The sequence below is a fragment of the Pseudorca crassidens genome, chromosome 11 (genome assembly GCF_039906515.1).
Source record: "Pseudorca crassidens isolate mPseCra1 chromosome 11, mPseCra1.hap1, whole genome shotgun sequence".
Taxonomy (NCBI): domain Eukaryota; kingdom Metazoa; phylum Chordata; class Mammalia; order Artiodactyla; family Delphinidae; genus Pseudorca; species Pseudorca crassidens.
The window spans coordinates 38,337,164-38,364,483 of NC_090306.1; the positions used below are offsets into that span (position 1 = coordinate 38,337,164).

General features: G+C 40.9%; 1 protein-coding gene across 9 annotated transcripts in view; it reads left to right on the plus strand.

Moving 5' to 3' along the window:
• The first annotated feature begins 7,588 nt into the window (after positions 1-7,588).
• The window catches only part of TMEM117 (transmembrane protein 117), a 572,067-nt gene continuing 552,335 nt past the window's right edge, over positions 7,589-27,320 (plus strand). For 3 of the 9 annotated variants that reach the window (XM_067696271.1, XM_067696272.1, XM_067696276.1), the window contains exons 1-2: positions 7,591-7,883; positions 17,282-17,586. In XM_067696271.1, the coding sequence (XP_067552372.1) occupies positions 17,310-17,586 (277 nt within the window). In that variant the 5' untranslated portion in view covers positions 7,591-7,883; positions 17,282-17,309. Of the gene's footprint in view, positions 7,884-17,281; positions 17,587-27,320 lie in introns of those variants that run through there. The other 6 variants (XM_067696274.1, XM_067696275.1, XM_067696273.1 and 3 more) reach the window with 5 other exon arrangements.

Here is a 27,320-nt window from a genome sequence, read left to right on the forward strand (position 1 = left end):
GTTAAGTTTATTATGATTTTTTTTTTACTTTCTCTTTCTGATATTTCATTATTGGTGTATAGATTTTCAACAGGTTACTGTATATTAATCTCATATCTTGCAACCTTACTGAATTCATTTACTCTAATAGTTTTTGGGTGGAGACTTTAGGGTTCTCTATATAAAGTATCATGTCATCTTTATTTTATTTATTTATTTATATTAACTAGAAATAGAATTTAGTTAAATATTTAAGAAAACAGAATAGAAGGCTACGTAAAAATCCCACATGGTAAAACTTAAAAAAACCACTTATTCCTTTTAACAAAGGTTTAGGCGTATTATTTAGAGTTTCACTTGTCTTCAGTAATATTAATAGCATGTAACATAATATTGGATGTTGTATCTGCTATTTCACAGGTAATATTCTATGCCACTTAACACATTTTGACTCATTTATTCCCAACAAATCTATATCCTAGATACCATTATTATCTTCATTTTACAAATGAGGAAACAGAAACACAAAGATGAGTGAATTGACCAGGGTTAAATGACGATCATATCATCTTAAAACAGTGACACTTTTCCCTGTCACTATTTGCAGAGACATCTTTTTTTTTTTTTTGCGGTACGCGGACCTTTCACTGTTGTGGCCTCTCCCGTTGTGGAGCACAGGGTCCGGACGCGCAGGCTCTGTGGCCACGGCTCACGGGCCCAGCCGCTCCGCGGCATGTGGGATCTTCCCGGACCGGGGCACGAACCCGCGTCCCCTGCATCGACATGTGGACTCTCAACCACTGCGCCACCAGCGAAGCCCAGAGACATCATTTTAATTACTTTCTAAAATTTGGAAGAGTGGGTGAGCCAGCCTTCTGGGTTGAGCAGTTCTGATGGAGGAGGGGGCCCCAGGCACTGAGAAAAAGGCTTTTGAAGCCCCTTTTTATTTTTTCATAAATTGAAAAAGTGGAGGATGGGGAAGATGGCTCCCCCTAACCCTTAGGGGAGGCAGGGAGAACAGCCCTTCTGGTCTATGGGTAGAGTCAGGCTACTGTTTTTTATTTCATGGCTACATAAAAACAGAGCCATTGTCGTCAAATACAAATCATTTTCATTTCTTATTTTTTTAAAAAATTCCTGGTGCTAATTATTTCTCTTATTATCCGCCTGCCCTGAGTCCCTTAGTGCTAAAATAGGTAAAACTGAAAAGTACATTTTCAATAATCTGGCTTTCCTTACTTCTCCAAAGACATAATTCACTATCCCCTACAATCTGCTCCTGTGAATGGACCATAACATTCCTGATCCTTTGAGCTTCTTCTCTTCATCCCCTCCTCCCACTTTCTCTCCTACTGGTCTTCCCTCTCTTTCTCCCCTGCTTCAGCATGTATTGATTGAGAACCTTATGGGGAATGAGCATTGTTTCTGTGCTGCTCCCCTTTGCCTGGAATTTCTTCTTTCTCCCTTTGCTGCTTATCTAAATTCTCCTTATCCTTTAAAGTTTGCTTCAAGCACCGTCTTCCATTTGGTTAATACAGCAATTACTAAGGATAGTTTTTTTTCTCCATTTCAGATTTCTATAGCTCTTATGGTCAGTAAAATGCATTTGGCCTTGATCACATGTCACCTTTTATTACTGTTTATGGTGATTATAATCTATCTCTTGTCTGCTCATTTAGATCATGGAGTTTCCTGAGGAAACAGACATGCTGTGTTTGTCTTTGAAACCTCAGCACCTTGCAGTGCTTTGATGGGCTAGCTGCTTTGGATATGTTTATAGATTGGGTGGTATATTTGGTACTTTATATGAAATCAAGAGTTTTGAAGGCGCTCAAATCAAGCTTCTCCCCCTTGGGCTAGGTCTATGAAACCTGTCAAAGCGGGTCTGTTGCAAACAGTCTGAAGAAGAAAAAAAAAGACCATTTGTTTTAGGAGAATCAAGCAGGAAGAAAGCGAAGGTCAGCTCAAAACTGCCCAAAGGCAAATTTGCCATTTAAAGCCAGCAGTTGCATTCCTGTGGATGAAGTCATCCCCAATCTCAGTCAAGTGCTGCTTCTTGGGAGTGAGGCACTGGTCAGTTCTTAGGGTCTCTTGTATTTGCAAGAGTGGGTGAGAGGCAGAGCACAGAGCAAGTAGAGGCAGTAAAAAGAACTGAAGGGAGTGGCCAGTGAAACAATTGCCCCTCTCTGTCATCATAACAGAAATGGTTCTTTGAAGGAACTGTTGCATTTATGCAGATTCTTCAGGACAGGGGTGAGTCAGGGCTGATGCTGGCCACCAAGTATGTGGCAGCTCTACTTTTGCTATGACTGCTAGTCCAGGCTTTGTTTGCATGACTCCTTTGTTTTAAAAACTGTACAGAAAAATCCCTTTGCCCGGCCATTTATAGGTTGAAATGGAGGCTAGGCGAATCAGTCATTTGGTAAAAGAAACTCTGTGGAAATATAAGCAGGGCAGGGATGAGATAAATAATTATGATAATAAAAAGAATATTTATGGAGAATTTAATATGAACGAGGCCAAATGTTAAAAGTAAAACACACATTATTTAATCCCTCTAACAACCTGTGAGGCAAGTACTAAGTAATTTGCTTAATATCACATTGCCACTATCTGTGCAGAACCAGGATTTCAGAGCACAGGCTCTAATATTCCAAGCAGTAGACATGTAATGATCTTCTCCCAAGCAAAATTCAGGACATGTGGACTAACTAAAATATATCAGGGACTTGCCTGGTGGCGCAATGGTTAAGAATCTGCATGCCAATGCAGGGGACACGGGTTCAAGCCCTGGTCCCGGAAGATCCCACATGCCGCGGAGCAACTAAGCCCGTGCGCCACAACTACTGAGCCTGCACTGTAGAGCCCGCGAGCCACAACTACTGGAGCCCGCGAGCCTAGAGCCCGCGCTCCGCAACAAAGAAGCCACCGCAATGAGAAGCCCACGCACAGCAACGCAGCTAGAGAAAGCCTGTGCACAGCAACGAAGACCCAACACAGCCAAAAATAAATAAATTTATAAAATATATCAGTGTATTCTGGGTACAGTGGGGCTAGACATTTACAATTACGTCTGCTGAGGAAAATCCTGGCAATAGAGTCATTGACCTTTAAATACCAGAAGAAAATTATGGATCAGTTTCAAATTTCTATTCTTGCCTCTTTGGAAACAAGGGAATTATGCTGTTTATATTTGGAGTGTGCAATAAGCATCAGCTTGGTTGACCTGTTGGAAGTTAAAAATGATTTTGCTTGGAGTACATCAAATCACTGATGAAAGGGTTTCCTGATAGACTTGATACAGACTACTGATACTTCCGCCTATAGTTTCCTCTTGCTTTCAAAGGGCCATTTAGAGAGCATACAGTTTGGTCATGATCAAAGTTTTCACCAAATTTTGAAGTGTATATTGAGCCTGTCTTTTCCTTTTTTTAAAATACAGAGTATAACTGTATTATTAATCTACTGGGATAGATGAAGCAAACAGAAGAACATCATCTCAGGTGGTTACTTCTAGTTTCTGCCCTCTTGGGTCAGACTGTACAAAGGAATTATATATAAACAAGACATATTTTAAGCCTGTCTGTCTGCAGGGTTGACTCTGTATGTGCAAGTAGAGTAGGTAGAAGACTGGATAGTGGCATTTGAGAGTTTCCTACTTAAACTATTTATATCATTGCCCTGACATTGTCTGAAACTGTGGTCAGTTTACTGCCTATAAAGAAAAGAAATGGAGCTGTCTGGGTTAAAATATGGATGGGATGAGTGCAAGATATGCAGCTCTGCCATCTTGGTTTCTTCTTGGGGCTCCTATCTATAATACCATTTTCAAACACTGCTGACCAACACTAGAGAAATGGTTAATTTCTGTGAGTAAACAGTCATCATCTGTGCACTGGACCAAAAGATTTTGGTCTGGAGGAAAGTTTTCATAGAACATAAGGTTTGATGGGAAGGAAGAATGGCCTTTATTGAGAGCCTATCATGTACCTGGCATTCTATAGGTGTCTTACACACATTAAGGCACTTGAAACTCCCAGTAGTTCTGTGTGGTAGGTGGCAACTGGGATGGAAAGAGACTGGAGAATAGGGAGAACAGTAGCCTAAATCCTGAATAGGATCTGTCCTTGAACAGGCCAAAAGACCTAACTTGGGCCCATAAGTCCATGTCCAGATGTAACATCTCACCACTTTAATGGTGAAGAAAAGAAGACCTAGGGATTCTTACGGTAATCTTATAGTAGCAATTTGCTCAGAGTTGCAGCTAGGGTTGTGGTGGAACCAGAATTCACACCCATATTCCTTATTCCAGGCCTCCTAACTGTAATACCCACATCCTTTTTGAGGTACACAGGGAGGACATATAAGATGAGAGTTAAAATGTGGACTGGCGAGACACACTGCCTGCTTTCTGATCCTTACTCCACCACTCTGGCTAGTCGAGAGATCCTGCATGAACTGCTCAGTCTCTGCTTGTCTCTTTCCTCAAAGGCAAACATAGAAGTGAAACTAACTGCAGCATCTCACAGGTCTGTTGCAGAGATTAAACATTTTAATACATGAAATGGGCCTGGTGCACAATAAGCCTTCCGTAAATCAAGTTTTTATCACTACATGTTATTGTGACAAAGATCAAGTGTAAAGGCTATTCTCCTGTCTGGCTCTTAGACAGGGGTGAACTGGAGATCATGGATGGCTATTGAAGCAAAGAGCACAAACTTCTTGGTCAGTGGTAAAAAGGGAGCATTGATATTGAAGAAAATCCTGCTCATTTCAATATTTTGCCTTGAAGTGGTCCTGGAGAACTGTATTCTTTAAAACTTGAGATCTCTCAATTAAGAACAAATAGTAAGCATTGGTTAAGTTTATTCTTAAAATTATTATTAAAGGAAGCCTGACCATAAGTTAAGAAGGCAGGGATCTAAAGGTAGGGTAATGAGTACCATGTAACTGAGGCCAGACATTTCAGTTCTGATTAACTGAAATTCACTCTAGTAGATACCAGAGTAATTCAACCAATCATGGAGTGGAGTGAGTTCTATTTTTCAAGTAGACAGAAGAGAAGCTGCTCAATGATTTTTACCCCAATATCCTTTGAAATACAATGTGTTGTACACACTGTCTTTCAGGAACAGCAAAAGTGTCTTTTGTTTTGCTTTGTTTTGTTTTTTTGGGGGAGGGGGTGATAGTTAAGAACCCACAGTCCTCAGTATTATGCTGTACAATTTTTGAAGCTTTAATATTTTCCAGTTTTAACTGATTGAAGATTCTTTGCTTTAAATGATGACATAAGGAAAATATAGCATATGGTGAAGAGGTGGAGAAAAGGGAACCCTAGTACACTGTCAGTGGGAATGTAAATCGGTGCAGCCACTATGGTAAACATTATGGAGATTCCTCAGAAAACAAAAAATAAAACTACCATATGATCCAGTAATCCCACTCCTGGGTATACATCTGAAGAAAACAAAAACACAAATTTGAAAAGATACATGCACCTCAATGTTCATTGCAGAATTATTTACAATAGCCAAGATATGGAAGCAACCTAAGTGTCCATCAACAGGTAAAGAAGATGTAGTATGTGTACATATATATATATATATATATATATATATATAATGGAATACTACTCAGCTATAAAAAAGAATAAAGTTCTGCCATTTGCAACAACATGGGTGGATCTGGAAGGGTATTATGTTTAGTGAAATAAGTCAGACAAAGACAAATATTGTATGTTATCACTTATACATGGAATTTAAAAAATAAAGCAAATGGATGAATATAACAAAGACTCACGGATATACAGAAAAAACTACTGGTTACCAGTGGGGAGAGGGGTGGGGGGAGGGGCAACATTGGGTAGGGAATTAAGAGCTACAAACTACTATGTATAAAATAAATAAGCTACAAATATATATTGTACACCACAGGGAAATATAGCCATTATCTTATAATAACTTTGACTGGAATATAATCTATAAAAATACTGAATCACTATGCTGCACATCTGAAAGTAATATAATATTGTAAATCTACAGTTAAAAAAAAAATATATATATAGCATATGGAACTTATGTTAATTAGTTACATGGTTTAATAATTTTTTGTAAAATAATCCTGATTACAGTTACAAAACCACAGTAGACTCTAATAGTTAAACTGTGGAATTAATCTGCTATTTATTGAGCCATTACTATAACTCATTACGGTAGGTATTGAGGATGCAATGGTGAGTAAGATTTAGTCTCTGCCCTCAAAGAGTTTATTGTTTAGTGGGGGAGAAAAAGAAGTTGTAAAAAAGTACAGCAAATGTAAGAAATGTCACAGTAAAATGTACAAAGTCCTAGCATAGGAAATAACTTTCTGGGAAAACTTGTGAAAGCTTCACTATGCTGAGAGTTCCATAAGATGATCACAAACTGTGACTACAATGTAGATATATGCGGTCATTCTTAGAAGTAGAACAAATGTCAAACTAGTGAGAAGTATGGCAGTGGACTCCCAACGATCCCTGTGTACACTAGCTACACTGCAGGACTTGGGAATGGCTCTCTCTGTACCATCTCAAAATCTGCTGACATCTCAGCTCTCCCCGTTGCTACCCAATTTATTCCTGAATCATGCTGCCAGTCCGGGAGAGAGACTGTTCTCCTCCTAAATTTGCTACTGTTAAGTAGATATGAATTATCCCATTTTCCATTTGACTATACAAACTAGTGGTCACTTCTGTTAGCATGGAATATCAGTATGCCGGATAGCAGTTTTTAATACATTATAAGCAACCTGTAAATTGAGGTAGCAGTTGTTATTGGGTGTGGATGGAAACAAGGCCACACACATATATAATGGAAAAGACGCTACAACAGGAAGAAAGGAACCTGTTAAACGTGGTCAGAGGGTCTTCCTCCTGCATGCTGCCAAGGAATCACTTGAGCACTATAGAATTATAGTTTATTGAGAGCTTCAGGCTGCAAAAAGGTTAAAAATTGTGCTCCTGTGTGCTTCCGTATATATGTGTGCATAAATGCATGTATGCATTTATATATGTGTGTATACATATGCAGCTCACTTCTAAGTGTGTATGAATGTGTTTGTGCTTATAAAAGTGTGTACATGTGTGAATATATGAGCATATGTTTTGTGTAAGTTAGACAGGCTGGAAAGTAAGTTTCAGACTTCTCAGATCGTCGCGGGCTCTGTCTCTTCCCACCCCTAGCCCTCCACGCCACCAACAGACAAAAGCAGGAAGGATGCCCTGTGACCCGACCGCGTTAGAAAGTTTGCAGCTCTTAGAGGACATTCCACCTGGGAACCTCATTGGTTGCCCGCAGGATGGTGGGTTTTATAAGAAGTCGGCCGATTCCCCCCGGGAAGAAGGGGCTGCTGTTGACAGGCTAGGCTGAAGCCCTGCCGCCCCCGGCCGCCACCCCCTACCCCTCCGGGTACCGAAGTCGGTCCCCGCCCGTCGCCGCCGCCACCGGCTCTGCAGAGGAGGGCCCGGCCCGGGCAGCTCGGCTGCGGCGCAAGACCCGCGGGCTGGAGTCGGGCCGCGGCGCGGGCCCGAGAGGAGGGAGCGGGAGGGCAGGGGCGGGGGCGGCGGGAGGCCATGCCTCCAGCTGCGGAAGCTGCCGCACAGCTGGAGCCGGCGCAGTCTGCGCGGCGCTGTCGCCCTCGCGCTCCCGCTGCCCGGCCCGCGGCCGGCGGACTTTGCGGAGGGCCCCCGGCGTAGGCGGCGACGGGTGTGGGCCGAGCCGGTATTTATAGCTCGGTGACAGCTGCGGTGGCAGCGACGCCGCCGGCCCGTCTCGCCGCGCTTCCCAGCGAGGCCGCGGGCGCGGCGGAGGGCTGCGCTCCACCGGGTCTCCCGAGTGCGGACGCCCCGAGCCCGCGCGGCCCCCTTGGTGAGTACGCGGCCCGGGCGGCCGCGCGCGCCTCCCCCGCCGCTCGGTCCCGCTGCGGCGGAGCGCTCGCGGTCCGGCCGCCCGCAGCGGCGCCGCCTCCTCGTCCTGCCCGCGACTGCGGCCCCGGCCGCGTCCCCCGGCCCGCTGCCCAGCGACTCCTCTCCTCCCTTCCCGGGGTCGGCGCGCCGAGGGGCAGTGCAGTGCCCGGGAGGGGGGCGCGCACCTGCCCTCCAGCAAAAGGAGGAGGAGGAGGGCTAGGGGAGGGCTCGGGGCTCGGGGCGGCGCGGGGGCGGGGGGCCCTCAAACTACCGGGATCCGAGGGTGAGGGTCGTCGCCAGGACGGACGGTGAACTTTCCTCGCTTCAGGGGTTCCTAGGATGCGAACAGAGTAAAAGCCCCAGTATTGTTCGTTAATTAAATTAACAGGTTGTAGTTCAGGAGTGTTCGCCTTAAAAAACAAACCCCTCCAAACCCCGCAAAACTTCAGTGTTTGGGTGTTTACTGTCTTCATCGTGATTAATAAAGCTATTTGTCGAGTCCTATTTTTGAAAATGCCAGAGGCCCACAAGTGTGTTTGACTCATGTGGGTCCACTCTGGCTGCCCTTATTCATTCTACTCGCTGTGGAACAATAAACGAGTGTGCGTGTATGAGAGAGAGATGCTCGTAAACATCACATGCTTATTTTAGTATTTATGTGTAGGTAGAAGTCTCATGAGCAACATTTTATTTTCGAGTAAAAGTATGTTGAATAAATGTATTTGAATAAATGTATTTTCCCCCTAGTTATAAATGATATGTTGTTTGAAATCCAGAGAAGGACTTCCAGGAAGATTTCAGGGTTTTGTTTTGTCTTCAGAAAAAAAGTTCTTCCAATTTATTGAATGTAAAGTGTAGTAGAATCCCTGTAAAAGCAATTTTTGTTGTAAAGTATTGAATTTTTGCCATGCTTATACTTTCCAGCTCTATTCCTTCTCCCCCAATCTTTGTACTTTAAAGGTAATTATGGATTTTGACATTTTGACTCATATTTATTCCCACCCCATCCCACCTTCACCTGATCCTTGTGATCAGAAACCAGTACTTGTTTGTTGTACTTAATTTGCTTCTTAAAACTGTCAGTCAATTAAAAGCAATTTCAGATATGAATGAATTTTATTTTATTCATTAACTGTTACTTTATTTGGTGTTGTGTTTAGAATATGAGCATGGCAATTAATTTTTTATCATCAACACATGTAATGAAAAGGAAGTCTAAATATTTTCAAAGAATTCATTGGTGATTATTTTTCAACTTTAGGACATGAAAAGGACATTTTGATCAAAATCTTGCCATTTTGATGGAAAGTTGGCTAATGTGTTAGTTCAGAGAGAACCCCTGAACTGCTTTGCTTTCATGTTTTCTATTTTAAACACTTGCATGGGTTCAGTGCTTTGTTATGCCAAAGACTGAAGGACAATAACAAGGGAAGAACATAATTTAAAGGTTGAAACTATGTGAAGAGAAAGTCTAGGAAGTGATTTATGGATGCGATCCTCTGAATTAGCTAGGGTACCACAAATACAATCCTGGTATTTGTACAGAGCCACTTATGGTGGTTTCATTGATTGACTTAAAAGGTTGATTCTTATTTAAAAGGCTGTGTGGTCTCTTGCATTGCACTAAAAGTAAGAAGTTCCAATTTTACTTCTGTTATTACCGCTGTTTGTATTTTTAAAACCTGTATCAAGCATTTGCATTACATAAAAATACTGTGTGTCATCCCCTCATGCCTGCCTGCCTTTTCGTCTAACAATTCAAGATAGTAAACTAAGACCTATCCTTACCTCAGGACTGGTCCTGAGGTTTTCTCACCTTCTGACATTTCTCATTTTACAGACTTGGATATTCCATTATCCAGAGTCTGTTCTGTCTGGAATGGAATATTCAGTGCTTTTTTCTCACCCAGGACTGGTCTGTTATCCAACCGTCATCACACAGTTTTTCATTTACTCATCCATCAGCAAAGATTTATTGAGTGCCTACTAGGCGCACATCATCACCTAATTCTTACCCTTGCTCCCTCCCCATTGGAAATTTATTAGGTGTTATACTTTTCAGGGTAGGGAATACACAGTAATTAAGAGTATTGACTTTGGGGTAATAAAGAGATAGTTCTCTCTGCTTCTGCCAATTGGTAGGTGTATGACCTTGGGCAAATTATAACCTTTTAAAATCTCTATTTCTTCACTGGTGAATCCAAAGGTTTGGTCTAAATGTTAATTGAAATAATGCATGAAAAATGCTTGCCAAGAGCCCAGCACATAAAAAGCACTACAAAATGTTAGTTGTTATTATGTTGCCTGCCTGCTCCAACAGTGTTCATCTCAAGAAATGCATTCCCATCTCAGGAAATGGCAAATCCATTCTGGGGTTTGCCAGGCCGTGTCCACATCCAGTCTATCAGTACATCTTGTCATCTCTTCTTTTTAAATGTACCCAGAATCTGATAATTCCAAGCATCAGGCAGAGTGGTCAGATTGCCTGACTCTCTGCTGCCCATCTCCCACAGGGTGAAGCCCACATGGTAGGATGGCCTCAAGGCCTGATGGTGATGCTGCCTCCCAGACCTCGAGTCCTTTCATACTCCTCTGCACCCACACCCTGTCCAGTCACACTAGACTCCTGGCTGTTCCTTAAATGCACTAATCATGCACCCAGCACAGGCCTTTACAATTGGGAGTTCCCTCTGTCTGGATCACTCTTTCCCCAGATATCTGCTTGCCTCGCTTCCTTCTTTCACGCCTGGGCAATTGTCACCTTATAGTGAGGGCTTCTTCAACTTCCCTCACTCCTGACACCCCCTATTAACTTTCTCCTGTTTTAATTTTCTCCAGCAACTTATAACTTTCTAAAATACTGTGTGTTTCATTTTTCTCTGTTTAATGTCTGTTTCCCTCAGTTGAGACTCTAAGATGCAGGGCAACAGGGGTGTGGTCTGTTAGTAACCTTCCCACATAGGCCAGTGCCTGGCACAAATAGGCAATTGGTAAATCGTGAACAAATGAATGAAGAGATTATGGAATTAGCATGGAATTAACAAAAAGTGGACTTCACCACTTTCTGTGTATGATTTTAGACAAGTAGCTTGACCTCTCTGAGCCTCATTTTCAATATTTGTAAATTAAGGAAGATATTCATCCTTTATGTTGTTATATTAAAATCCTTTGACACTGAGAGTAACATGTGAAAAGCACTCAGTAAATGTAATATAGAGTTGATATTATTTTCATGCTCATGTTTAATGGGAATGACCAAGAGACACTTGTATTTTAATAGTGGTCCTCAGGGTAGGAAGTTCCTGAAAGTGACCAGGCACTTTACAAATGAAATCTCCTTTAGTCTTCACTACAACCCTATGAGGAAAGTACTTGCATTAGGATTCTGCTGGTGAAGAAATGGAATCTCAGGGCGGTTAGGGATTCCCTCAAGGTCACGGAGCTAGTGAGTAGCAGGGTCAGGTAGAACTGGACCATATTCCTCCCACTGCCATTTGTTTTGCCTTCCTGATTCCTTTGATCATTTCTATAAAGTCATTCTAAAGGTGTGATTTCACCCATTAAGAACACTAAGAGGTAAAATGTGACATAAACATAGGCTATCGTTATTTATCTTTTAAGGAAACAGTATTCAATAATTTAAAGTTCTGTCTGCCCTTTTGATAGGCAATTTTAAAAGCGATGATTTCCTAGGGATTAAATGAAATGATTGTAAAAAGTGTTCTGTTAACTGCAAGGAACTTTACATACATTAGCATAATACTATAGCTAGGTGACTGAAGAAAATACCCTTTAACTTTGTCTTGTACTAATACAGCCAAGAAGTGTCCAACACACAGCTGTCTGCTGCACAAAGTGCATACTGCAAAAAGTAAAGCACAAGAAGTCTTTTTAAACATTATGCTTTAGGAAATTAGACTCAAGGTGCTGGAATAAAGTTCACACTCTTGGCAGAGACAGGCGCAGTCATCTTTAATAAGCCCTTTGACAAGAGCTAAGAAGGGTTACAGGTGAATTTTCAGACATAAATACCAGGGAGCTTCAAAAACTTTGGAGAAATTCTTTTTTTATCCTAGAACAGTGCTCCACAATGAAAACGATGTTATTACCTGGTTAGGTATCACTAGATGCTAAGACCTACGTTAGCAGAGCTGGGCTCTGAGGGAGTTTTACTTGGCTAGTAACAGTGTATTTTGTATAGCATATTTTATTAGTTCTTCAAGGACTTTGCCATATGCATTCATAAATTTTTTAAAATAGAAGTGATACGCTCTATCTTGAGGATACTTGTCATTATGCAAAAAGTATCCCCTGAGCCAGGGTTCCTGCTGAGGAAACATGAAATTCATACTCCTGAAGTCCTTGAGTATTTTCACTTATTTGTAAAAATCCTAATAAGTAAGGAAGGCAGGGTACTCTTGGTGTAATCAAACAAATTATTACAACAATTATTAAGGTATCGATGTTGTCCAGGTCCAGGACGTGCTTATCTTTTACGTAAACTGTTGGAGGTGCCTCCAAACTAGTCTCGCCATTTTCATCACGCCTCATACCAGTGGATCATTTTCCAAGCTGGCAGAGAAATCTTTTTAAAACCCTGCTCCAAACAGTTTCGGATCTGAAAACTTTGAATCCATAGTGTCTACTCAGTAAAATACAGAACAGTACTTTTGTATAATCTTCCTTGAACTGGCCCCAAATTATCCTTAACTCTCCCAGGATACTCCCAAGTGCTCTATGTTCCAGCCCCACAGAACTACTGGTACATCTCTGTGCCTGTCCCAGATAGCCTTTCCTGTGCCTTTGCTCAGCTGATCTTCCCAACTTGAGTGTAATTACCCTACCTTCCATTTTTCCATTCTTAGCCTTTAGTACCAGGTGAAATACTGGCTTGTAGTAAAATGCATGACATTTCTAATATCTACTCTAAATAATAGTCCCTCTAGAGTTGGAAACCATGACTGAAGGCCTGTGGATTATCAGACAGTATATAAAGTTTCAGCCTGTAGTTAACCATCATCTTTGTCACTGCTATTAGGTGAAAAAGCAGAGGCTTCCAAGGTATTGCTGGGGGCATCTACCTAATGATGATATTATCAGGAGAGAGAATTGAATGGTGTGAATTAGTCTAGTTCTCAGAGGTGCAGTGTTCTCCCTAAGCAGAGTTGGAAAATCACAGAATGAATATCAGTGATGCGTCGCAAAAGGACAATCAGATCGACTCAACTACTTATACTGATGCTCAAAGGAGAAGGAAAAAATTCGAGGAATCCCAGTTCTTTCTGATCATGCTACCGAGTCAGTTTGAATAGTAAAAGTAGACTCATTTATCCTACAAGTACTTTGAATCTTTTATATCAGTGGGCTTTATTATTAGGAACTTTATAAACAACATGAAAAGGGCAAGATTTTGGAATGTCTGTCTTCGCGTGGGGAAGGTGTAGCATAGAATGTTGAAGCCACGTAGCTGGGATGTGAATGCTGGCTGTGGCATAGGCTTGTTTTGTTCTGTCATGCAAGTTACTAAACTCAGCTTCAACGTTGCTTACAATAGATTATCTCTTCATTGGACTGCTATGAAATTTAAATGAGATGTCTGTAAAGCTCATTAGCATGGTGTGGGCTATATGCTAAGTCCTGAATAAATGTTAGCCTTAGTAATAATGATAACAGTGCAGAACCTGGGGCTGAAATGAGATAGGAACTGTAGGGGTGGGCATGGGGTGTGTCAGTGCTTGTTCCTGGCTGAGTCATCCTTGCAGTCTTTGGACTCAGCTGTTCTTCTCTTCCCTTAGTGGAAGGAATGGCAGGTTGCTCTGCCTTCTCGTCTCACCTAAATGAGGGGACTGATCTCCGCTCAGCTTATCCACTAGGTGCTTACTGATTACCCACTCTGAGCTCAGCACTTTGCTTGCTCTGAAAGTAAACAGCCCCTTCTCTGGGGACTTTGTGTTCTAGTGAGGGAGACAAACACATAAAAAACAGATCATTTCACTGTGATCTGCTAAGAGCTACGACAAAAGCACATTTGTTTATGATAAAAGCTCAACTGTGGTAGCAGAATTGAATTTTACAAAATTAAAAAACATTTTTAGACTGTGTATACAGTGGAGCATTGTCAATTTGAACCACCTCAGTCCTGGATTGTTAACATTAGAGTCACCAAATGGTTGTACTGATCATCAGGATGCCTTATGGGAACTCCAGAGAGGAAGGCAGTTTTGGTGCTCTGGATAACAGGCCGAGATCACTTGGTAAACTTTTGGCAACCTTGTGTACGAAGTCAGGAAGTGGAGATAAGCACAGGTGTTGTTTAAGTTATGATGTATGTTTGGAAATTTGGGACCCTCTAGAAGACATCGCTTCCCTTTAGTGTATGAGGCAAGAATAAATAACCACGTTTAGCATAAAATAAAAAGACCAAATGATCCTGTTCACTAAGCTAGTGTCTAAGTCACTGAATCTAGTTAGGGGAGATGAAGACTAAGCTGTAAACACGATGGGAACTATTTATTGCAACAAACACTTCCGGCTTTGTTGTGGTATATTAGATCAAGGGCTAGGAATGGATTTTGATTGAAGTGCTGGCTCTTCCACTCGCTAGATATGCAAATTACGTAGGCAGCACCTGCTCTGCTCCTTTGTTTTCCTACCTGTAACATGGGAATGATAGTAGCATTCATAGCATGCTGTGGGAATTAGGATCTCTACTAGGGCAGGATTGTTGTTCAGTCCTATAGCTCTCTCTCTTGAAACAATATAAATATTGGAGAGGAACAGCTGTCTCCAAATTGTTTGAATGTTGTAATTCAGTTTGGACATGTGGACATTACATAGCCCACAAAGCAAGGTTCTGAAGTTAACAACAGCAACGATAAAATAAGTGTATGCCAACTCTCCACAAAGCATTTATTTAAAAAACAATCAAGGTTATATGTAGTCAGTGTTCTAAATCCTGCTGCCTTGCTTGTGTGTGGGTGGGGAAGGGAGGTGGTGGGACAATTACACCAGAATTCCTCACTGGTAGGAGAAGCAATGTAGAAACGTGTTAACTTGTTAACTGCCACCCCTGTCCAGTTCTGATGGGCATGTAGGAACTATTCCTGCTTCAAGACTCATTGGCCTTGAGGTATTTCTATGTATTCTCTTCTAATAGTGGTCTTTCGACATTTCCAAAGATGTTGCATAAAATCAAGTTGACAGCTGACCCATTCTGGCCTTCTAGCCTATTGAATACTGTGAAAATGCATGATGTGTTTTCTTCTTCATCACTTTCTCTGCTCTCTTTGGTGTGAGAACCACACAGGTCTTTGGGTGATGAACCTCACATAAAAAAAAAAAAATCACCATTCCTTAGCGATCTGGGCTACACATGCTGGGAACAGATATTTTGGAGTATTCATGAAGATCACAAAGGACTTGTAATTGCTTAGAAGGTTTAGAATCCAAGGCACAGTAACTATTTGTTGTGCTAAATTTTACTGCCAGTTGTTTTGTATGTTTACATAGCTTTTCTAAGATAGCTAAGCCAGGTCTTCATTAGCTTAGATAGTGGGTTTACTTGACATTCATCAGCCCAGAATGCTGGACTGGAACTTGGGAGCCAGCCTTGGAGCCTATCCTCAGATCTTCCATTGACTTCCAGTTACTTCAGGTTTTTGACTTGCTCTCTGTATTTTTGGCCACGTGTAAAATGAGAATTTTATTATTATTATTATTACCCCAGATTTAATCAGCTTTCTTGCGGGGGGAAAAAAAAGAACTATAGCTTAGTCTGAGCACCAAATGGGCTCACCAAAACTGAACCCCAGAATTAGATAGACTGAATCACCCAGTCCCACACCTGATGGACCTAGACAGGCTTGTGTTCCTATGGGCAGGCTGGCTCCCAAAGAGGAAAGAGAGAGGAGCTGAGCAAGACTTAGGGGGTGGGGCCTGGACATCAGCATTTTAGGAAAGCTTCTGTACTCAAAGTGTACATCCACGTTAGGGCCTGGCCCTTTAGGCATATCACATATTTTGCAATGCCTCTGTGCCTTTGCACATGCCTAGATTGAGCATCCTTGCCTCCTTCACTGGGGAAAAAAATCCTACTGATCCCCCAACCTCCAATTTGGGTATGTCCTCCTCTGTGAAATCTTCCCCTTCCTCTTCACTTCCCACAAGCAGAGTTGCCTAAAAGCTCTCCTACATGCAACTACTCTGCCATAGACTTAGCTATTTCATGAACCTTATTCTGTGTTGAAATTATTTGGCAAGTAGACTGTGAACATTTTTTTTTTTTTTTTTTTTTTTTTTTTGCGGTATGCGGGCCTCTCACTGCTGTGGCCCCTCCCGTTGCGGAGCACAAGCTCCGGACGCGCAGGCTCAGCGGCCACGGCTCACGGGCCCAGCCGCTCCGCGGCATGTGGGATCCTCCCGGACCGGGGCACGAACCCGCGTCCCCTGCATCGGCAGGCGGACTCTCAACCACTGCGCCACCAGGGAAGCCCCAGACTGTGAACGTTTTTGTAAAAGCCCACACACACACACATTTTTGTCAATGTGAAAAAAAAAAAAAAAGGTCTGAAAGTATATCCATCAAATTATTAAGGGACCTTAACTCTGAGGAGAGGGGTTTGGTCAGAGGAGGATTTTTTGTTTTTAATAAATAAATCAATACATTTATTTATTTTTGGCTGCGTTGGATCTTCATTGCTGCCCGCGGGCTTTCTCTTGTTGCGGGCGCGGTGCGCGGGCTTCTCATTGCAGTGGCTTCTCTTGTTGCAGAGTACGGGCTCTAGGGCTCAGGGCTTAGTTGCTCCACGGCACATGGGTTCTTCCCGGACCAGGGCTCAAACCCGTGTCTCCAGAATTGGCAGGCGGATTCTTAACCATTGCGCCACCAGGGAAGCCCAGGAGGATGTTTATATTTTGTTAACATGTCCTCAGTTTACCTCTACATTGCTTTAATTTTTAAATGATATGTATTATGATTGTAACATAAAAATGATAATCTAAAAGAGGAAGAGTGTTGCATTTTTTTTTTTTTTTTTGCTGTATATTGCCTCCTGAGATGATTTTTACCTATGATTTCAGTCATCATCCCAATTTTGGACCATGATCTGCCCTCTCATGTCCCTCCCTCTACCCCTACTCTTTCCAATACTCTCCTTCTTTCCTAAATCCCCATAGATCAGAGGTATGACGAGATGATGGGGAAGGGACAATCCTCAATGTCAGGCTTGTCTTGGTGCCACAAATAGGAATAGGTCTTTTCCAAATACCTCTCTATTGAGCTGTTATAAATCTGAACAGATAACAGGAAGACAGAGACTACTTGTTCTTCTGCTCTAACCCTGTGTATCTTTTCTTATGCAGGTAAACTACGGAATTGAAGTTTTGAAGGATGGGTAAAGACTTCCGTTATTATTTCCAGCATCCCTGGTCTCGGTTGATTGTGGCTTACTTGGTGATCTTCTTTAACTTCTTAATATTTGCGGAGGACCCAGTTTCTCATAGCCAAACAGAAGCCAACGTTATTGTTGTTGGAAACTGTTTTTCATTTGTAACAAATAAATACCCTAGAGAAGTTGGCTGGAGGCTTTTGAAGGTGCTTCTATGGCTCCTTGCCATTCTCATAGGACTAATAGCTGGCAAATTTCTGTTCCATCAGCGTTTGTTTGGTAAGTACCCATGAAATGTAATGCAGATAATTATTTAATTCTATACTCCAGGATAGAGCTTTGTTATTTCTAACTGCCAGTTTAGAATGCATTTCAGTTTGCCTTCCAGCCTTAATTAGTTATGTGCTGTTGTAGCTCTGGTTCTTCAACTGTTCTGTGTTTAATGGTGTACTTTTCTATGGCCTTAGGAATATTAGCATGAGGTAAAATTAGTTCTAAACTTAATTTTATAAAATGGTGTTACATCTAAAATGATTGTATCTGTAATCTTATTTAAAGAAGACATGTAAATAGCTCTTTTCCCATAAGTAGTACCTAAGTATGGTATCATAAAAGGTTTGTAAATCATAAAGAGAATGCTTCCATATCACACCACATTCTCATTAAAGTAAGTTAACCATTGCCCATATATTTACACATATTGTTCATTCAGGGAATTAGAACAGGAACTCTTAACTTTTTCCCCTCATTTCTCTCTTTCCTTTTTTTTTTTGTTTTTGAACATTGGCTTTAGAATGTTTACTTTGAGCCTGATCAACCACAGAACACTATTATAGTAAGGAATCTCTTGGTAGTAAGCAACAGAAAAAGAGACTAAATTTGGTTAAGTTTAAAAGGTAACTTACTATACGGGTATTGGGATATTTCACAGAGACCAAGAGTAGAATTTGTTTTGATAAATGGGATAATGGAACCAGGGGCTTGAATTCTACCAGGATGTTTTTGTCTCGACTTCTCTCTCATATCTGCTTTATTCTCCTTTCACACTGAAGATCAGTTTACATCCACTTAGACAGACTGGCTTGACTCTTGGTCCCAAGCTTAAACTCTTAGATTTAAATGAAGTTGACCCAGGTTGGGTGTGGTTCCTACCTCTGGCCCAATCGATTTTGGCCAGGAGGTGGGTGCAATTTATTCAACAAATTCATTGGTTACTTATTATGCCAGGCACTATTCTAGACATCGAATCAAAAAAGCAGGGTATCTGCCCTCATAAACACATCCTACAGGAGGAAGAAAGGTTCTAAACAAGTAAATGTATAAAATGCAAAGAGGTGATAAATGCTATGGGGAGAAAGAAAGTTTTAAATGCTACTGGGTCAATTAGGGAGAGAACTTAGCAATGAAACTTTGAATTTAGCAATTATAAGATCATAGGTGACCTAGTGTGGGTATTTTCAGTCTAGAAGTTTGGTGAGAAACAGATGGCAATGGTTTAGGGAATAAACAACAAATATATATGCATACATACACATAACATTATATATATATTCTTCTCAATCTCTACTCCTCAAACTGTTGCCATCTGTTTCTATTGCATAAACATATAAAATGTACATATTTTATATTATAAAATATGTAGTTTCAAGAAATTTGATGAGGAAATGGAAGAAGGAAATGGGAAGTAGCTATACATGGAAAAAAGGCTAAGGGGAGATTTTGTTTTTCTTGTTATTTTTTTATTTTTATTTTTTGCGGTACGCGGGCCTCTCACTGTTGTGGCCTCTCCCATTGCGGAGCACAGGCTCCGGATGCGCAGGCTCAGCGGCCATGGCTCACGGGCCCAGCCGCTCCGTGGCATGTGGGATTCTCCCGGACCGGGGCACGAACCCGTGTTCCCTGCATCGGCAGGCGGACTCTCAACCACTGCACCACCAGGGAAGCCCCTCTTGTTATTTTTGATGATGGTGATTTTATTTGAGGAGTGAGATTAATTGATCTGCTTGTCATGGGGAAGAAGCTAGACTGAAGTGCAGGTAAAGATATAGAAGGAAGACAGCATTTCTGAAGGTTGCTTTGGTCTGTGACTTAGGACACAGGCCACAAACAGTGGCCTTAGAGAGGACAGGAGGAGACACCCCGGTTCCTCAGAAATAGTCATGAGTGAGATCAAGGTTGGTACTCTAGTACATTTGAGTTGGAGGAGTAGAGAGGTGAGTGTGCTCCCACCTGGTGATTTCTATTTCACTACGAGGAAGGAAGAGCTAAAGATAAAGATGGAGGGATCGATGAGCAAGGGGCTTAAGAAAGTGGTCCAACTTCGGAAGAGCTACTCTAGGGAATATAGATGTGAACTGACTAGGACAAATGAAAGGGTTACTGATGATCACCGAGGGCTGAGGTGGTTAGTCGCTATAAATTTGAACGATACCAATCTGAATAGTGGAGCAGCTTTCTCTGTGAGAGCTCAGTCACCTGGAACAGAATTGGAGTGATTCACCTGGTCGGGGAACACTCAGGCTTGCTGTACTGGAAACAAAGGATGGAAAATCAATGGAGAGTTCTAGTAAAAGAGGTATTGATTTGATTAGTAGGGGGTTCTGGCTGGGTGTGGAAAGGAGGTGAGGAAAACAGTGGTTTAGGAGGAGTGGGCAAGGGCCTGAAGATTTGGATGAAACGGAACAGGTGAAACGGGAGTAAGAGGAGGGAACGGACTGATGGGTGTGGTTAGATGGCATGTTGGAACAGAAGTATAGGCATTCTTTAGTGGTGATTCCCAACTAGGGTGTGTTCTTTAGAGAGTGGGCGCTAAAGTTAAATGGAGAGTTGGGGGTCATTGACACAGAGGATAACTGGGAACTGGGTGTGAGCTGGGCCATCCACTGAACATTGAACAAGCATGGTGTTGTTTATAGTAATCATATGGATGGAAGAGGTCAAGGGGAGGGGGTAAGCGAGAGACGGTCAGTTTTCAAAAGTGGGCGAAGGGTGCTGAGCAGGCAAAACAATAGATATCCATTACAAGCAATGGCTGGATGCATCTGTAATCCATTCCATAAACTTGCTCAGGGTAGAAAGCTAAGGCAAGCTTAGACCAAAATATACAGTTTGGAGAAAAGTTATCAGCCTATATTATAAAAGACTGAATGAAAATCATATGGTGGAGGTAATGATATTAATAATAAGAGCAGATCATTTGGTTTTGTAATTACTGCATTTCACTAAGTTATTCTATTGCCATCCTATCTCTTATACTAAAATCACATTTAGTCATGGCTTACTTTTTTTTTTTTTTTTGCGGTATGCGGGCCTCGCACTGTTGTGGCCTCTCCCGCTGTGGAGCACAGGCTCCGGACCCGCAGGCCCAGCGGCCATGGCTCACGGGCCCAGCCGCTCCGCGGCATGTGGGATCCTCCCAGACCGGGGCACAAACCCGTGTCCCCTGCATCGGCAGGCGGACTCTCAACCACTGTGCCACCAGGGAAGCCCCATAATTCACTTTTTTAAAAGGCCTTATTTAAACCTTTAACAATTTGTAGGTGCAAGTTTGTGGTAGGTGGTGGTAATGGTAATGATGGTGTATGTATGTTGAGAGGAGTGGGATTGTTCACTACAAGTACAGAAATTGTTGTTACAGAAATTGGAATGGTTTACAAAATAATCAGAATCATTTTGTGTGATCAAGTAAACAGTTTCTTTTTATTTTTGTAATTCTCCAATGAAATGCCAAATAAAAATATTAACTAGAGTGCCACTACCGCTTTCATTTCATTAACTTGAGTCTTCCCTCACTTATTTTATTATGGAAAGTCTCTTCTTTGTAGATTCCAAAAAGACGACACAATATTGCCATTTTAAAGCATGCGTGAGGAAGAGTGAATGATTCTGTGATCACTTGATTTAATCCAGTTCATTGGTTATAAATTTTATTTTTTATGAGACATGAATATTACAATGCTGTGGCTATTTAGTTAACAACATGAAACCCTCTCATGATTTATAATTTGTAGTGGGATTTGTCCCAAATAAAAATGCTGACTCTTGCAAATTGGAAATTGCTTTTTTTTAATTTTTTAGCATCTTTATTGGGGTATAATTGCTTTACAATGGTGTGTTAGTTTCTGCTTTATAACAAAGTGAATCAGTTATACACATACATATGTTCCTATATCTCTTCCCTCTTGCGTCTCCCTCCCTCCCACCCTCCCTATCCCACCCTTCCAGGCGGTCACAAAGCACCGAGCTGATCTCCCTGTGCTATGCAGCTGCTTCCCACTAGCTATCTACCTTACGTTTGGTAGTGTATATATGTCCATGCCTGTCTATCAGAGACAGAAATGATTAAATGCATTTAGAACTATTCCCCTCTCACCTGTGCTGTATGATTGGAAAAAAATGAGAGAGTTGGTTTTCCTTCATAGTAGCACTAAACTTGTAAGACTTCAGGCTGGTCACAAATTTCCCAAATGCAGAATATAATTTAAGAGCACATGTGAAATGAGAATTAATACATTTTTAAAAAATTTCTTTAGGTTCAACACTGAATCTTGTTGAGGTAAGTATTATATCAGGATTTATGAAAATTAGATTCCATTGGAATATCAGTTTATACTTTTCCAGTGCCTCTCTTTTCAATTTTTTTCGATGATTCCATTGTTTAAAAAAATAAGTGTGTGTTCAAATAATGCATTCTACCCTTTTGGAGGATTATACATTTGGGATATCCATGAATAGAGAAATCTAAAATTATTATGCTGATAAGGCTTACATAGAAAGGGGAACTTAATTTTTTGAGCTTATTGAAGAAATCATTTTTATTCAAAAAAAAGAATTGAAATGACTTACAAAAACATTTATGTTTAATACAATAGGAATAGTAAATGAGTACCACAGAATCAAATATGTTTTGATTTCATGAGTTTTGCTACCGTGTTGGTTTTGAGCTTCCTTGGAGGCTGGGCAAAAGGGGAAATGTGATACATTACATATCTTTGGATATCAGAAATGATGAAAATTGCAAGTTTCACGGGGGAATTTTTCTTTGCACTAAATTCTAGAATTTCTTGCCCTAAACTCTGGTAAGGAATTTTTTTTTTTTTTTTTTTGGTGTAAGACACACTAAATGGTGAGGCGGCAAGTGCAGAAATGGATTTCGTATTCTTGTGTTTTAAAGCAAACTTTCATAAAAGTTTAGAGTATAACTTTTAAGCATAAAAGAAATTTGTGATATTGTATTCACTGAAAGTAATTCTATGAAGGGCAAAGTGATCAGGGTCTAAATAATGCCTTCTGATTGAATAGCTTTATCTAGGGATGGATATTAGAACATCAAGATTATGACAAATGTATTTCTCAAACAGACTGCTCTTGCTATTTGTATCCCTTCATTTCTTTTTGTTTTCTAACATGTGCAGAAAGCCTCTATTAGTTGCACTTTCCTTTTTTACATGGATGAAGGGCAGGCCGACTTAGACTGCTCTGACAGGTATAGTGTATAGTAATGATGTTGGACCTGTTAATATTGCATAGTTCCTTTTTGGAAACATATATATTCATGTATATAGTTATTTGCCTAATTATTTCATTAATGTTTCACGTCTTAGCCATACCATAAGCCGCACAAGGGCAGAGATTGTGCTGTGTTGCTTATCATTTAATCCTCAGTGCCTAAAACAATGCCCGGAATGTAGTATTATTTGATAAATTTGAATGAATAAATAAATTAATATTCCTTTGTCTTTTACATGTTATCTTTGCCAGTGTTGCCTTTTTATTGTAAGCTATAGAAGAGTATTCATTTATTCATTTATAAAATACCAGACATGGTCTCTGCTCTCAAGGAATTTAAAATCTGGTTAAAGAGATAAGATGCATATGCATGAAAAATTAATTACTCTGACAATACAAGGAAATGCACATCAAGTATCAAATGTACAGACTGTGAGAGTTGTGGGAATTCAAGAAGGGAGGTCACGGTGGGCCAGGAAGGGGAAAGAAAACTTTGCTGCCAACGGGGGATGTAAGGGAGTCTGAAGCATGAGTGGGATTAGAATAGTCAAATATGGTGCAAAGAATTCATTACAAATTTTAGGTCATGAGGTAGATGGTGTGAGCAAAGGAGGAGAACAGTTTAGATTTTTTTTAGAGTGGGGGAAAACTGAGGAGGTCATGCTCATTTTGACTGGAGTGAAAGGTTTGTGTTAGGAAAGAGCAGGAGTTGCAACAGCAAGGTAGGCTGAGTCTGAATTCTTTGTCTTTTTATGCCAGTCTTGTACTTTGGTCTTTCTCCCTTCTACTGCAGTATTTGGATCAAGGAAAGTATTTGAACAAGATGGGAGATGATGGCAGGATTAATCTTGAAGCAGAATCTAGAGGGAATTGGAGAGGGAGAGGTTAAGGGAGTAGAAAAGAGTAGGAAAGTATTTTTGGAGCCTTGTGCAGTCATGCAGGCTTGAGATAGTTCAGGCCAATCTGGAATAGGGGTGGTACAGTGGGCATCAGGGTGGGGACTCTCGGAACCTTGTGAAGCCTCAACAGCTGATGAGATGTGAGGAGGTGAGAGTAAAGGTGAAATTATGGGTGACTAGGAATATTGGGATGAATGACTAGGGAGTGATTGTCTTATTAAAAAAAGAAAGACTCATTAGGGGAATCCAGTTAGAGAAGATAATGAGTTCGGTAAATGATGGGTTGAGGTAATGAGAACATAGGCAATGGCCCATTTACCTTGAATAGTACTCAGTACAGCACAGTATGGATTTATGTACCTTAATCCAAGCCCACCATTTCTTATCCAAACCTCGAGACCAGACATGTTTCAGACGTCAGTGCATGTGCCTACATTTAGTAGCTTGCCCTATGGGACTGAGGAAATACTCCATCATCAAACACATCGATATATCTGTAGCTGAATGTATATGTATGTGTATGTGTATGTGTATATGTATAAGTATTCACATGAAGTGGTATAAAGGCTATAAACAGCCTCAAATCAGTTCAGGTTAGGTCTTGCTGCTAAATGAATTCAGGTTTGGTCAGGTCTTACCAACACATCAGTTACAAATATAGAGTCTTTCGGATTTCAGAATTACAGTAATTGGATAATGGACCTGTACTTGACTATAAGCAACATTTCGTATAAATCTTTGGTCCCCCCAAGATATCCACCTGCATAGAAATCACAATTCTTTTTTAGAAGGCTGTGATTTAAAAAATTATGGTTTGACTGATAACTAGACATCTACAAAAGAAAAATACATGTTGAAGGTTTTTTTCTTTGTTTATATTATGCAAAATATTAAAGAGTTTGCTGTTTTCTGTGTACCTATGTCTGTTTTAGTTTTAAACAGGAAATTCTAAATAAAGCATTCTCAATACATCTAGAAATCTGAGGAAACAAATTCTAGGGTTTTTTTCTTTCATTTTATTTAAACAAAAAGCTGTTGCCCATAAAATACCAAGTAACTCAACAATGTTTTGTCATTTAATGGATTTAATAAAGGTAAATGCTTGTTTGTTTTCTATTGTCTTAGCTTTAAGTCTAGTTTGAATTTTTTTTCTTTGTGTTTGAGCTACACATGTGATTTTATCATTTTAGAATAGAAAAGTTTAAGACATTCTAGAAAGTGTGGGTAAGATAGTCTTGGGGATACAGGAAGATCAACACATGAAGAAACAGATTTCATCAGATATTTAGGAAGGAAAAACTATTATTTTAATGCAATGATGTGGGTACGATCTGACCTCTTTTGTGTTAATTTAAGATCTGAATACCCGAGTAGTGTAAATGACTCTGCTAGTTGATAGTAACTATCCTGATAGTTTATAGTACATTAAAAATAGTATATTTATTATTACCCAGGGTGATTGTCAACAACTGATTATTTTAAGTGTTGCATTCTCAAGACGATAAGTACTTCCTTTTGCAGGAATTACTTGAACAAATGCTATGTATGTGGTCAAATGATACTTAGATAGAATATCTACAGTTTTAAGCTTTGTCTTCTCAAGATACAGTGTTTGATACTCATGATCGATATTATTTAAATGTTTATTACCATCTTCATTCTCAACCAATGTATACACAGTGCCAGAATCTTCATTTTTCTACATGCTTGCATTGTCAATACATAATTCCTTTTTGTGGAGTAAAATAATTTTGAGCTCAGAGTGACCACAGAATTCATGTTAGAGAAAATGTTATACCATTGCTTGGAGTGGCCTTTAACATGGGAGAAAAAAAGCAAGGTTTTTGATATGAGAGGTTAGGAAAGGTAAGCTAGGAAAATGATATTTAGCATTAAAATAATCCCCAAGGAACACCCCTCTTCAAAGGGGAATTTGATGTCTAATAGTTACTGAACTTGGTAGCCCTTTACAAAAAACTTCTCCTGTTACTTAAATGTTCTCTCTCATTGAGCAGGAAAGGAAGGTGAAGCTGGAAACCCCAACTGTACAGCCGCTTCCTCCCATACCTGTTTATTAGGTGCCTTCATTAGTTTGCAGTGCAGCCATTAACACTAAAGGGCCACCTGCTGCAGCTTCCAGTGTGCTGGGATTGTCTGGCTGCTCTAGTTCTCATAGGACAGAAGATACAAACGCTGTAAAAAGATACCTCGAGGACTTAATAAAACTAACTCAGGTTAGAGCATTGTAATTAAGCAATTATTAACCAAGTACCTTTCTCGGTACGTTTTACTGTACTTGGTAGAGATGAGCAATTCAGGGGCCAAGGTACTCTTTCCTTTCCAGGTCCAATCCTGGCCTCCACTTCTTCTCCTCATTTCCCACCTATGGGGGGTAATGGCATAAATTTCTTACGAAAGCAGCTATCAAATGGAATTGCCGCAACTAGACCCTCACACACGGTGCTAAGAGAAACTGCTTCACTGATGAGTGAAATATAACTTGCCAGGGTGGAACTAGCCAGCTGGTTAAACAATACATAGTAAAATTGGAAGCGAAGAGTGCTTGATCACTTGTTCATTTAAAACCACATTGATAGAAGTTTTGTTTGTTTTCAAATAATAGGATAAATAGTCTTGGGTGGGAGAGGAGTGTGATTTGAAAGGACACTGACAAAAGTTTTCCATGGTTTGTTTTCTTTTCTCTTTTATTAATGCTCATACCTAGAATCATTTCTTGAATCAGGTATTTTCACTGGCTTGAAGTCTGCGCTACTTGGGAGGGTGATGAACTAACAAGGGTGTTAACAGTCAGCATCATCGGGAGATCTATTTCGAAGGGTGAGTGTTGGTTTATGGGAGAACGCAGGAGAACATTCTGATGTGGTAGCTGTGTTGCTTTGCAGGATTCCAGATAGAAGGGGGAACAAAGGCCATTAGAAGACCTGGGGGTGCACGGGGGGTCAGGCTGGAATACGGGGTGCACAGCCTTGCCAAAGACAAAGTCTAGTTGCTTTCTGGTGGTGGACTTGAAGCTGCATATTTGATTCTGAGTATCAGTGGTAGTTGAAGCAGTTCTGTTGTTTTTGATTTGTATTTTTATTGTGGCTGTGACTCAGACTTATTAGTGATGGGTAGATAGAAATGTACAGGGTTGATTTGCCTGGCTCCAAGGTCACAACAATAGCCAGCAGTAAAATTGGAACATAAACTGAAGCCTCCTGGTTCCCAGACAGGTGCCGTTTCAGGCATCCCAGATGGGGAACAGGCAGCCGGTGAGCCTCAGGACTGGGTTGTGCAAGGCCACTCCCCACGGCTTCGCTCCACTTTGCCTGCGTGCAGGGATCTTTTCTGGCACCACCTCCTGCCTGACCAGCCCTCTGTTTTGGACAGAGAAAGTCATTTAGTTGACCCCGCGAGAAGTTGTACAGTTCCCGGACAGAGCCTGTCATTGGTGCTGACCCAGAAGATCTCAGCATGGTGCTCTCTGCCCTGGCAGCCATCAGTAATCTCACAGCCTGTGCTGGACTTTACTTCTTCCCTGGATTCCAGAGGAATGTGATCACGCTTCAGGATTTCCCTAGGCTTGTCTGTGCTCGTGATGATTCT